Source organism: Telopea speciosissima, chromosome 7 (genome assembly GCF_018873765.1).
Source record: "Telopea speciosissima isolate NSW1024214 ecotype Mountain lineage chromosome 7, Tspe_v1, whole genome shotgun sequence".
NCBI lineage: Eukaryota > Viridiplantae > Streptophyta > Magnoliopsida > Proteales > Proteaceae > Telopea > Telopea speciosissima.
The window spans coordinates 59327124-59341143 of record NC_057922.1 but is presented as its reverse complement, the minus strand read 5'-3'; the positions used below and the strand labels follow the sequence as shown (position 1 = coordinate 59341143).

The window sequence follows — 14020 nt, the reverse complement described above, 5'->3', positions numbered from 1 at the left end:
ACATCAAGTCATAAAAAATCAACATTAAGCCACGTCAAGTCATCAAAAATCAATATTAAGCCACATCAACTAATAAAAAATCAACATAGAACTAGAAGATAGTAAAACTGAAGAAGTAAGCTATTGGAAGTTTAAAACAATCAAAACATACATTTGGTTCATACTGTTTTTAGAATTGGTCACTGTCCTGGCATACGTAGTCTCACATTTGGTTTATACTGTTCTTAGAAAATATGATCTTATCTATAAATAATTAAATTGCTCTCGATTTAGAGATTTGTATTTGTTCTCTAAAAAGTTTGACTGGTCATATGATTTTATTTTTACATGAGACTTTGTATTCAGTAGAACACAAAACCAGCTTTCCAACAAATCCAAGATTTCTTAAATCCGATTTATATTGAAGGAGTTATGTTCCGGTCCAACCTTATTTTATGTGCGTGAATGTTGTCAAAATCGCTCTGAATGAAAATATTTTTTATATATCAAAACAAGTGAATATTTTACCGCCCTTTTGGTTTTTAGCAATGTTTTACCATATTCAGATTTATGGAATTTTTAGATTTGAGAAAAACTCCAGCATTAGAAAGTTGAAAATTTCACCTACCACCAAAAATCTAGTTTTTGTTCTTGAATTGGGGGTTGACTTTTTATCCTTTTGGAATTTTATTTTTTAACTATTTTTATTGGGTTCAAATAGGGGGTATTTGCTTATTTATGAATAATATCTCAAGTAAATGAAACATTTATTTAAATGATATTTGGCATAAATAAGAGTCGATAACACTAAGCTGTTCAATACCACTAAGGCGGCAGTCAACTAGGCCCCCAAAATTCCGCCTGGACGCCTAGTCGACGCCTTGACAACTATGTTTCAAATCACTTGCAAGTTGCAAGGCTTCTGCCTCCTTTACTTGGTCTAGCATGGTCGACTGAACATGTTTTGACACAAGTCACACCATGCTAACTGCCGCTGACGACCTCCGCTCTCCACTTCCAGCCTTGGACACAGCTTCGCCAAGATCCCCACCACCCCGCTGTGCTCCGCCGAGCCCTCAACAGCTCTTGTCGGCTCTGCCTGAGCCTCCCTGGTTCTTGGCAGCCCCTGTCGACCCCTGCTGGCCCTTGTTGATCTCGCTTGGCTCCTATCGGCCTCCCAAGGGTTCCCCTGACCTTGTTTGGCCCCTATGTCTGGTCTGCTTGGCCCCTTGCTGGCTCCCTACCACCCCGTGAGGCCCCTACCTGCACCTTGCTTGCACCCTACTGCCCCGTGTGGCCCCTTCTGGTTCCTGCCGCTCCACCTACTCCTTACCGGCCTTTCTAGGGCTCCTGATGGCCTCGCCTGCCCCTGCCGCCGTCTGCCTGCTCCCTATCAGCCTCACTAAGGCTCCTGCTGGCCTTGCCTGCCCTTGCCGACATCCCCTGGTTGTAACCGGCCTTGCCTATGGCCCTTCCACCCTGGTTGCTTCCTGCCACACCTCATAATGGCTCCTCCTTGCCTATGGCCCTTCTACTTGTGTTTATTCTCTCGGCTCTATGACTGAAAGTACTAGCACTTCTTTGGGAGGTACGGGCTTGCCTCTTTACTATTCGTGGTAATCATTTTTTGGGGTACCTTACTGGTGACATACTAATGCCCAACTGTGGCAACTACGAAGGATAATTGGTTGGCTAATGATGCTCTTATAATGTCATTCCTACTGAACTCTATGGAACCATCTATCAGTCCCAGCTTTGTTCTTTTAAACTCTGCTAATTATTTATGGGAAGATGTTAAGCACACATATGCTCAGACAAGTAACTATGCCCAGGTTTATAAGATTCGCCGCTAGGTCCGTGAGACTACTCAAAAAGAGTTTTCTGTTTGCATATTTTTCTGCCCTCAATACTTTATGGCAACAATTGGATTTTTATGATCCTGTTCCCATGGTATGCACCACTGATGCTGACGTGTTCAAAAAGGAAAGTGAAATGGAATGGGTCTATAACTTCCTTACTGGCCCGAATCCGTAGTATGATCAGATCTGTATTCAGATTCTTGTTAGAGATATGTTCTCTACATTGCTCCAGGCTTGTAATATGGTTCAACATGAGGATCGAAGCCGCTCTGTTATGATGCCCTCTGCTGTCCCTACTCATTCAGCACTTGTTACTACTCAGGTTTCTCAGCCTTTGGACTATCCTGGTTCTACCACTAAACCTTGTCCGTCTCCAAAAGACCCGGTTAAGTGTAATTATTGCGGGCGTCCTTGCCACACCACGGAGACCTGCTGGAAGCTCCATGGTCATCCTATAGGGGGAGGGCGTGGTGGAAAACATGGATCTTCTCAGCCTCAAGCTCATCTTTCTGAGATGACTGAAGGCTCATCCTCTGCTACTACCTCTCCTTTTTCTTCAGAACAGATGGTTGCTTTCCAGCATATGATAACACAGCTTGGTACTACATCCCTTACCACGACATCTTCCACTTCACCTGCTTCTCATCTACCCCAATCAGGTATATTTCTTGCTTCTTCCCATTCTGGTCTTTATTGGTTCCTTGATTCTGGGACCTCCGATCATATGACTAGCTTCTTGGACATGTTTTATACTTATCTTCCTTGTTCAGGTAAGGACGAGGTCCGAGTTGCCGATGGCTCTTTGTCTGCAATTTCTGGTAACGGTTCTGTTTCTTGCTCTCCTACTATCTCCTTGTCATTAGTTCTCCATTTCCCTAATCTGTGTGCCAATTTTCTTTCTATTTGTCATCTCACTGTTGTGTTCACTTTTATTCCACTCATTGTGTTTTTTAGGATCTAGTAACAAGGGCAACGGTTGGATATGGTAGGATGTGAGATGGGCTGTATTACTTGGATCCAGATCTCACTATTACACCTGCTCTTTTCTCAGGTCACACTCTTCGGGCAAATAATGCTCGCTCTTGGTTGCATCAATGGTACCTCCGTTTGGGTCTTCCTTCGTTTCTTGTTTTAAGTCATTTGTTTCCATCTTTAATGAAGCTTTGTACTCTAGACAAATTTACTTCTGACATTTGTGAACTTGCAAAGCACACTAGGTCCCCTTATTCTCCCAGTGATAATAGAAGTATTGTTTCTTTTTCTATTATCCACTCTAACTTATGGAGTCCTTCTAAAACTGTTGCTCAGGGTGGGTTCAAATGGTTTATCACCTTTATTGATAACTGACCAAGATCTCGAGATCTCGCCGTCTTGGCGAGTTTGTGCATTTTTTTTTGTGTTTCAATATGATGTTTCAGTGGACAAATGGCCACAGTTGGCTCTGAAACTTTAAGAGAAGCTTGTTTTAGGATTAATAAACATATTTAAATCTTCAAATTGTAAAAAAAAGCACCCAATTTGGTGTTTTGGATTTGCACTCTTGGTTAACAGTAAACGTCGAATCCTTAATGTAATATATTGCCTATTCTACACATTGTTTGTGTGATATGAGACACAATTAGTAAGTGAAACAAGTAAATTATGCAGTAATGGATGAAGACAAATATTATTGAATAAGTATTTAAGAAATAGTTAAAGACTTTAAGTTTCTACTACAAGTTCCAAAGTACAGTGAAGTGAGTACAATGCATATTACATAGTCACCTAACCCAAGTACAATGGACAATACATAAGTCGTAGATACCCTACTACCCTAGTCTTCCATGTCCCGACTCCCAACACTACATTACTATGAGTATGTGACTGCCTATTGTTATGAACTATGACGTGCTGGATGGAGTCCACTCAATCGATCTCTTTGTAGTGATGTGGTAACCCCCAGTAGAGTATCCCAGTGGTATTGATTGATGATGTGACCAAAAAATCAAGAACCAAGGTTTCCCCCCTTCTTTGTCAAGTTTACTTCGGAATTCGAAGTCTGGGTCGAGTTTCTTGAGATCTCGTTGAGATTTAGAACTATGGAAGCAACCAATAGTATCTAGATCTAGTGCGGAGGGAGAATATTGAGCAATGGCACAGGGTATATGTGAGCTTGTTTGGCTCAAAGTGTTACTTGGTGATATAGGAGGACACTTGAAGTACCTATGGGGCCCTACTGTGATAATAAGGCAGCCATCAGTATAGCTCATAATCCAGTCCAACACTACAGGTCCAAACACATTGAGATCGACAAACACTTCATCAAAGAGAAGTTTGAACAGGGCTTGATCTGCATTCCATTCGTCACTTCTGAAAACCAATTAGATGATGTATTCACAAAGGGTTTGACTTCTAAGTCATTTCATCGTATTGTATTCAAGTTGGATGGGCATGAGGGATATCTATGCACCAACTTGAGGGGGAGTGTTAAAGGATAAGGGTTATGTAGACTATCTAGATTCATTCTATGTAGGACAAGGACCGTGACTCAGCATCAGCTAAGCATCCTTATTTGTAATCCATTAACCATAATGACCTCTGTCATCTCAGACAAGACAAATCGTTCTCTGAATTTTTGTCTTCTCAATTTATGTCTAAGCATTCCACCTGCTATCCCTCTTTTGAAAAGAAAGAATTCCCTTCCATCCCAGATGAAGGGGTGCTCGTAGATCAGCTCTCTTGCTTTGTTTACTTTGCCTTGCTTTCTTATTAGCTTAGCTTGGTTTGAGACTCAAAAACAGACTCAAAACAGTAAAAAGGAAAGGCCTAACCTAATCCTTAACTAATAAGGTAACATAAACTGACTAGGAAACTAAAATAATGAAAGAAACTGACTCAAAAGAGGACTGGACTTATAGAATCCTAATCCAGTCTAACTAAAACACTTAATAGAAATTAAATAAAGAAATAAATATACTTAACTAATCCCGTATGCCTAGCCTCTACCCATATTGTAGGCCCATTAAAGTGGCCCATTACAATGAAAACTCATTGGATCAAAAGCTAAACACATACATAACCGAAGCCAAAACTTATTTCTAAAAAATAGCCCATATAGGTGATTTAACTGCATCACTTGGTCGTTGTGTGCTTACTGGTGCTAATTGACTGGATTTTATACTATAAAGGGATTTAAAGAAACAAAGAATGAGATGACATCTTTTGTAATTTTAGCCCCTTCTTTTACTCATTTTAAGCTGAAATTGTACCAATGAGATGCTTGCTTGGTCATCACTCACAAGGACTTACCCATGTACTGACATGTGGCAAATAGTGAAGTGTTATACTTCACTAGGCATGGTGGCATCTAGATTTTCCCTAGTTTTTTTAACTGCAAATGAAAAATATGAAAAATGGAGAATTTACATGGTTGAAACTTGAAAAACTAAAGCACTTTGATGTAGTTCAAAGGAGTTGGAAGAGAAGAAGGACCGGAAGCATTGTTCAGCAGTCAGCCATGAAGACCAGCATTAAAAGGCCCCATCAAGTTCCAGTTTTAAAAGGCCTATCAAGTCCACTTTTAAAAGCCAATTAATATTTTATTGTAGGCCCATTTAATGGGCCAGTGCTGGTCCATTAAGAACTTCTTAAGTTGAGTCTTGCATGACAGGATTGTCATAGGATATTTTCTTTGTTATTAGTTTCCATTTCAGTTACTAGACATTAATTAGATTTCAGTTACTAGATTATTATTTAGAAGTTTTTATTTCCATGTAATAAGTCTTGGCTGCCATTTGCAAGCCTTTTTTGGGATTTGTTTCCTTTTGTAACTTGTAGGGCAGCATCTATATTATGTAATGAGTTTTTGGACTCTCCTCATGATTTGATGTATTAATGAAAGTTTGGTTTTTAACCATGGATGCGAGATAAAGTGAAGGAGAGAGTCCTTGAGGTCTGTGAGAGACAGACCAAGGCCATAGGTGGGAGGCCTTGGTCATATCCCCCCTTCCTCTTCCTCCTATTTATGGTGATGGAATCCACGATAAACAGTACCATCATTCGTTGTCTACCATACCCAATTTCCTTCTTTAAAAATAAAATCCGTGAGATCCTTCATTGAGGGCATTTCAAGTCAAACAAGGCAACTAATAATATCAATGATGATAACGAGCTGCGGTATCGACACATGATTGAGATGAATTCAGACTCACATGTGTGTCACCAGATTGGAATATGGATGCCGTTCCTACCTTTTAGTTTGTTGGTATATCACTAGCATCTTTTACTACGCTAATTGCTGGATTAGCTAATTTGTCTCCTATTGCTAAAATCATAGCCTAGTCTCTGGGAAGTGTAATGCTGTACTTTCCGTTCCTTTTTTCTTTCCTTTTCACCTATATCTTTCTTATACAAAAAGTAGAAGCGAACTGGACTGAATCTCTATTTATATAATTTTTGTTTTTTTTTGGGTGAATAAAAATTTCATTACCAAAAGAGAGAAGAAAGAAGAACTGGAATTGAGCCTGGGCTATTTCCTACGGGCAGGCAAACAGAACCATTCATCTTCTTTTGAGTAAGCGCTGAAACTGATCTTTCATTTTAGGGCAGCTAATCTCATCTCCGCTCGCCCTCTTATCTCCACTTTATCCTCTAAAAACCTACCCCTTCACCGAAGCTTCTGGCTTTTGATCAATGCCCGTAGACTCTTTATGTTCGTAGTTGTAAGCAAGGTTTTAAGTATCTTAACTTATCCGTCGATACTAACTGATGGGGAATCCTAGAAGGATCTGCAACTCAGGATTGATTCTGGAGGACAACCAGATTAAGATCAGGTTGTGTAGGACCTTTGGGGACTTGTATGAAGGTAAGATTAAGGTTGGAATGGTGATGTGGGCTTGAGGGATATAGGGGAAACAGTTCTGGATTTAAAGAAGGGCTGCAAGCTAAGGAAGGTGAACAGTCACTTAGCCACTGATCAAGAGTTTGGGTTTAAGGCTGTAGGTTCTTAGGTTGTGGTGAGTTAGGCTGTTTGATGAGAGGTTGAAGATGATGGGGATAGTTGAAGTTGATGTTAAAAGAAGAGGATAAGCAAAATAAATAAAGATAACTTTTGCTGCTAGAGATCCACTGGAGCCCACCTTAGGAATCCACCTCGGTCCACCAACGGAAATCCACCTTTGGCCACTTGAGTTTGCAAGTGAGAATTCTCAAAGAGAGCTTTTGATTTTTAATTTGTGGTCCTAAGAGAGACTCCCACGAATTTCTATTATAGCCAAGGCATGGAGACTAAATGCCTCTTGAAACTACAAAAAATATAATAAAGAGCCTTTTGGGATTCCAAGACAAGGTAATTCCCAACAAGTCAAATTGAGAAGACCTAAGAAACATATTAAAATTTAGCATCAAGGAACTAAAACTCGCGAGATCTCGGTTTTTCCCAGGGTCGAGACGAGATGCCATACGAGATAAAAAAGTGTAATATCTTGTCGAGATCTTAGGTCAAAACAAAGCTTTCCAACAAGTCCAAAATTGTTTAAATTTGATTTATATTGAAGGAGTTATGTACCGGTCAAACTTAATTTGGTGTGCGCGAATGCTGTCAAAATCACTCCGAATGAAAATATTTTTTTGGACATCAAAACAAATGAATATTTTACCGCATTTTTGGTTTTTAGCAATGTTTTACCATATTAAGATTTATGGAATTTTTAGATTTTAGAAAAACCCCAGCATTAGAAAGTTGAAAATTGCACCTACTGCTGAAAATCCAGTTTTTGTTCTTGAATTGGGGGTCAACTTTTTTTTCTTTTGGAATTTTATTTTTTAACTATTTTTATTGGATTCAAATAGGGGGGATATTTGCTTATTTATGAATAATATCTTGAGTAAATGAAATACTATTTTGTTTACTTAAATGATATTAGGCATAAATATGTATATGTCCTGTGTCTGTCCTTGTTTCTGGTATAAGTGTCTGTCCTGGTTTCCCACTAAGTGAGACTCCTATTTGGACTTTGTTTTTACAAAATCTGATACTGCCATTTTGTTTAAACAGCCTAAAATAGGCTGACTACCAAGTTTCAGACCCAAACTAGGTCTAAAACCCATTGAAAGAAGCTTTCGAGTTGAAAAAAAATGCGCTAACTCGACCAAGATCTTGAGATATCTTGAGTCAACTCGGTTTTTCCCAAGGTCGAAACCTGGTCGAGTTCTGAGTTTTAGTTCCTTGCTTAGCATTAGACTGTAGACTACTACTTAGGAAATTGAAAAGACTACATGATAGTTCTAGGAATAAGAAAAGGCTCATAATCATGCCTTGGAATACAAAAAGACAAATACTAAAAAAGAGGAGATATTCTAGTGGCTTCCTTGCAAGGCCACTAGATGCACATCAGCATAATTGCAGGGTCAGAATTGCGCTGGCCAGCCTAGGCCGAGAATGATGGGCTGGGCTTGGGAGTCTTGGACTTGGTGATGCTGGTGCACTGCCTTGGACCGACCCAAACCCATTTGGGTATCCATGCGAAGATGGACAGGGTCCAATTGTTTTTTTTAAGTTTAATAGTATACTTAATAATTTATTTATTTTAGATTTATTCATTGGGTTTATCTTGTAATTTTAGTTTTAGTTTTTGTTTCAGTCTTAGTCGGCTAAGTATTAAAAGAGTTGGAGTCCAAGTTTATTTCTGTTTAGAGCCCAAGTTAGAGTCTTGTTTGAGTTTAAATTAGGGCCAGTTTGTTTTCCGGGTAAAAATGGGATAGGCAAAACGGGGTGGGAAAAGTGTACTATTTCCCCACAAAAGACCAAGGATGTGTGTGTTTGGACTTTGGATACATAGGATGGGAACTTCCAGACAAGCTCATTAAATGCATTTATTCATGTCTAGTGAGGTGGCACCCCTCTTTTTCCCACCCCATTGACTTTCAAAGTCCTACCAAAATTGGTAGGACTTTGGCACTATTCGTGGAAAAGTTACTTTTGAGTCTATCTCTCTCCTCTTCCTATTTCCTTTCTTTCCCGTGGAATCCCACCCCATGTCCATTTCCTCTCTCTCCCACTAAATCCCGCCCCACTAAAAAATGCATATTCCATTATTTCCTTTCCATCCCTTTCCTTGTCACCCAACCTACAACATGTGGGTCCCACCCTCACAAGTTTCCCACCCCTTTTTATCCGGCAAACAAACGGAGCCTTAAGGATTAGAATTATTTGGGTTAGGAGTCTCTAATTTTTATCTTTAAATATTCTTGTCATCAGGTTAATTTTTCAGATTTGATGAATGAAATTTTTAATGAGTTGTTTATGGTGCCGGATTGGTAACATAGCAATGGTCGTGTGACCGTATCCCCCTCTTTCTTCTTATTTCTATTCTCATCTGCTTTTTCTTTCCTATTCACGGCTTTATCACTGGGTTTCGGAGTTTTGTTCTTCTGGGCAGCACTTCCAGATTCAGGCAAAGTCTCTTTGGATGATTAATACAGGTCGACTGGTCCTGAGATTTGAGTCACAGGTTCTCTTCCTTTGGGCGATTTATCTCCTGGATCCCTGCTTCCAATCGGTTCATATGTTGTGAGTTACAACTCAGATTCAGATCTGGTTCTTACCTTGTCTGCCAGGTTCTGGTTACAGAATTTTCTTAAAGTTATGGCTAGTTGATCTGGTCTGATGCTGGTAGGAATCAAGTGGGTTTTCACTAGCGATCTCTCTCCCAAAGTTGTACTTCGAATGGACAACCAGAGAGGGAGTTCGAAGGATTAGAAGAGCCCTGGGTTTTACCGTTTCATGTTCTAGTTTCTATTTTGTCGAAGGTTGAAGAAGGCAAGTTTGTTTTTTTTTTTAATTTCCAAGTAGGGACATCTCATATTATTTACACAAAACCCCCATATTCTCTGATGCTATTCTGTTTATCCCCATTTTTGTCCCACATTCCAAGTATACCCCTCCTATTAACACGTTGTAGCCCATCACTTGTCTCTCTTTTTTTAATAGTTGTTTCCATTAAATTATGGTTTTGCCACTCATCCATTAAAACCTTCCATTAATTACCATTCTACCATTGCTCTTGTGAGACTTCAAATAATTACTGTTTTGCCATCAACTTTGAATTTGAGTGCCCTTTGCTTGGGTGGGTCCACAAGCAACCCAATAAGGGTTATTCAAACCCAGGTTTGCACCACTTGGGCTTGTCCCTGCGCATGTATGTTTTGGAGAATAGGCGTGCTGGCCTATTGGCTGGTGGATGCCCTGGATCACTAATCGATATGTATCTTATTTTTAAGGTACCGATACGATGCGTAAAAAAAGTATCAATTGCATTGGGTTGATACGTGATCTAAAATGGTTGCTACTTATCGATACACTTCATACGTCTCTTATAAACTATAACTCGATCAATGACGCATAACACAACCAAGGGCTCCTATAAGGAATTGTAATCAATTTTGTATTGGCAAAATCAACTTGATTCCTTGTTTCTATTTGCGAAAGCAACTCTAGTAGTGTTGATTTCGTCATCATTTGGTGATTAAACAATATGTAATCAAGGATCGAAACCAGATTTGTGCAAGAACAATTTCTATCAAAACTTCGAATTTTTTGCTCAAATATTGATTTTTAGTGTCGGTTTTTTTGCAATGGAAAACTGGATTTGTGAAAAGCAACTTGAATGATTGCATCAAACTAGGGTTTTTTTTTTGCAATAAGGTGTGTATCTAAACCCTATTTCTTCCCTAAACTAAGAATGTTTTGTATTAGTACAAGTAAGAAATTTCATCTTTTATACATAACCAATTGAATGCACTTGTCTCATTGTACTTTACTCTCCTCTTTATAGTTTATGCATGATATATTTTACATATGATTTATTTATGGTGTTTTATGCTTCAACATTTTATTTCGCATGTATCCTAAAAATTTCCATGTGTATCTGTAGCGTATCTTGCGTCTCTCCGATATGATATGATACGTCTCTTAAAATCACCTTTCCGATACGATACCGATACTTTAAACCTTGGTTGTAAGGGAAGTACATCTTGCAGGGAGTCTTTGGTCCTGAGGGGACCTCTCTTCTTTAAGGGGCCGGAATTCCATCTGGACAGTTCCGCATGTGGCGCTTTCTTCGAACATTAATTACATTTCAGTTACTAGATTATTATTTAAGGAAGTTTTGATTTCCATGTAATAAGTCTTTGCTGCCATGCACAAGTCTTTTTTGGGATTTGTTTCCTTTTGTAACTTGTAGGGCAGCATCTATATTATGTAATGAGTCTTTGGACTCTTCAACCATGGTTGTGAGATACAGTGAAGGAGAGAGTCTCTGAGGTCTGTGAGAGACAGATCAAGGCCATAGGTGGGAGGCCTTGGTCATATCCCCCTTGTCCTCTTCCTCTATTTCTTTACTTGTTTCTATTTTTCTGTTCCGCGACTAACTCTGTATTTGGAGGAATTGAGACACTGTTGGACCACTGGTGTTGCTGCTGTTTGTTCCTTGAAGACTACTATTCTACTGAGTTTCAATAGAAGCTGACCCAGGAAGTACATTCCCTACACTGCGGCTGTGGTAATGGAGATTTCTGCAGCAGACTTTGACCCTTTTTAAATACAGATCTAGTGAAAAGATCCTGCCCATGTTTTGGTGGTCTGTCAACCCCCTTAGGACTTTCTCCTGGGAATTTAAGCCTAATCCAATGGCTGGATAAGGCTGTACTCTGTGAGTTACTATTTTGTTTATTCACTTACTAATTTTGAAGCTCTGTCCTATCTCTATGTCTAGCAATCAGTTTTGGCTATAGTTTTGAGGAATCAATCCTGCCCTAATGCCCTACACTTGACATGGACATCTTCTCCATCAGAAAAGTCAAGTTACTATTTCTGTGACCTGTTGACTTTCTGGTCATACAGCCTTTCTCCTGCCCTGCGATAGACCTGTAACTGATTCTGATCAAATATCTTGTGGCTGGATTTTATATTAAAACACTATTAGGTATTGTTGAGAGTTGTGATAATTAAAATACCCTGTTGTTTGGGTATTACTGCTGTTTTGTTGCTGGAAACTGATGACGTAACGTACTGATGTTAGAATTGGAAGATCGTGTTCTAGGTTGGATCATTAGTTGTTTATCTAAGATCTAGCTCTACATTACACTTACTTTTCCTATTTCGACATTTGAATGATGGGGATGTCATTGGAAAGTTTTACTTTGACTATCCGTAGTTCTGCAATCCATCAGACACTCTTTCCCTTAAAATCTCAATTGTTAAAGTACTCTTAAATCATTGTAGAATCCAGTTGAACCTAGAGGCCCAGTCCCACCAACAGAGTCCCTCTATTTTTGGGATTTTGTTTTTCTTCTAAAAATTTGATATTCAATTTTCTTCTGTTTTCTGGTTGAAATTTTCTGGATTTTATAATTTCAAATTTCAATTAATTCTTTCATCTATGTAGTCTTTTTTTTCAGTGTGTTCCTTGCTTGTTTCAAGTGACAAAGTTTCTTTACCTGTAATTGAGTACTTTGGTTCGCCCTTATCTGAACCTATTTCTCAGTGATGCTGGATCTTGTAGTTTTGGTACTCTTAAAGGATGAAAGCAGGGCTTAACCTTAGGAAGGTCAGGGTTTTGTTATTGGTTTTAGTAACCAGCAAAGGCTGGAATTGAGTAGAGAATTAGCGTACTTCTAGGACAAATCTTCCTATTGTCATTATTCATACTCCTATTTGCTTCTGATGCTCATAATATTTGTACCATTTGTTTCTAATATATTCAATACTTAACCAGATGAAGACGGTACCATTTGTTTTGTATATTCAATACTTACCAGATAAATTGTTTTATTTTGCTATGTGATCATGCATTTTTTTGGTTCAATATTGAATTTGTTTTGAAACTAATGATCTTCTTTGGGAGCTCATGCTTGTTTTCATGTTTTTCAGATTGGACATGTGACGAAGACGGGGGATATTGCCGGACCACGTGTCTTGGAGCACATTGTTGATGTTGTTCTATACATGGAAGTTGGTACCCATTTCATTGTACTTTGTTTACTGTCATTGCTGAGTATGCTTTAGCAGCAGTTCTTTATTGTTTATGCTAATGATGATCCTGCATTCTGGTATCTTTCTATTCTTAAGTAGAGGTATTCTACCGACTGTAGATTCCAATCATGTTAAAATCGTATCTTTTTTATGCTACGTTCATGTGAAAAGACAAAACTCTGGGCTGATAGGCTCTAAACTTTGGAAGATGATCTGAAATTCTGAATAACTTGAAAGGAAACTAAAAGGGGAAAAAAATCTTTGAAGCTGGACCAGGTCAAAGAAATCCCAATGCTTATGTTGTCAGCGTAGTTGGTCACTTGCACATTAGAGAATGTAGATGTCAAGTATCTTGGAAAATTTGAGCATTGAAAGTAGTAAATGTATTACTGGGAAAACAAAGGAAAATACAGGAGATCTGCAACGTCTTAAGATGGGTACATCATGATTTTCTATTAAGGGCTTGTATCTTCATTAAACACTGTTTGCACACGGCAGCTTATGTACCATCTATTTATTTAGTCGTTAATATAAATAAAATAATTTCCTAATAGTTTCTTATTCATTAATCATTCATTCATTTTTTTATGGGGGGGAGGGGAGGGAATGGAATGTTAGAGAGTTGATAATTTGTTAAAATCAAATTTGCTTTCAATTGGATTTTCTAATAGGGTACAAATAAATCATGGCTATGGTTCTCCACGTATCAATTTCAGTTCAAATTCTATGGTGAAATGGTTTTCATTTTTGGATCACTATGAGTAATTCATTGCATGATATCTTTTTCATGTCAATTGCTACTTGTATAACAAACCTAGTGTGTTGAACTTTTTTAGTTTTTGATTTTTATATGCAACCTTACTCTTACATATTGTTGTATTGCCAGGGTGAGAAGCACTCATCTCATCGGTTGCTTCGATCTGTGAAGAACCGCTATGGATCCACTGACGAGGTACATATTGCTATGAGCCTATGACCCATTTTTTTTGCGCATAAGTGTATGTGTGTTGGGGTGGGGTGGGGGCTTTTCCATTCTTAGGGGCGTCAACTGGCGCTTTCAGTTGGGCTGCCTTAATTGGCCCTTCGACTTTGAACCCCAAGACTGGGACTGACTGATGATATAATCAGAATTTAAAGCCCAGACCATAATCGAATCATAATCGGTCAGTCG

The 14020-nt window shown here is 38.8% G+C and overlaps 1 protein-coding gene across 4 annotated transcripts in view; it reads left to right on the top strand.

Annotated features, from left to right (window-relative positions):
* Positions 1-14020, top strand: part of LOC122667726 (DNA repair protein RadA) — a 151214-nt gene that overhangs the window by 61370 nt on the left and 75824 nt on the right. For all 4 annotated transcript variants that reach the window (XM_043864121.1, XM_043864119.1, XM_043864120.1 and 1 more), the window contains 2 exons: positions 12748-12828; positions 13736-13801. In XM_043864121.1, the coding sequence (XP_043720056.1) occupies positions 12748-12828; positions 13736-13801 (147 nt within the window). The remainder of the gene's footprint in view (positions 1-12747; positions 12829-13735; positions 13802-14020) is intronic.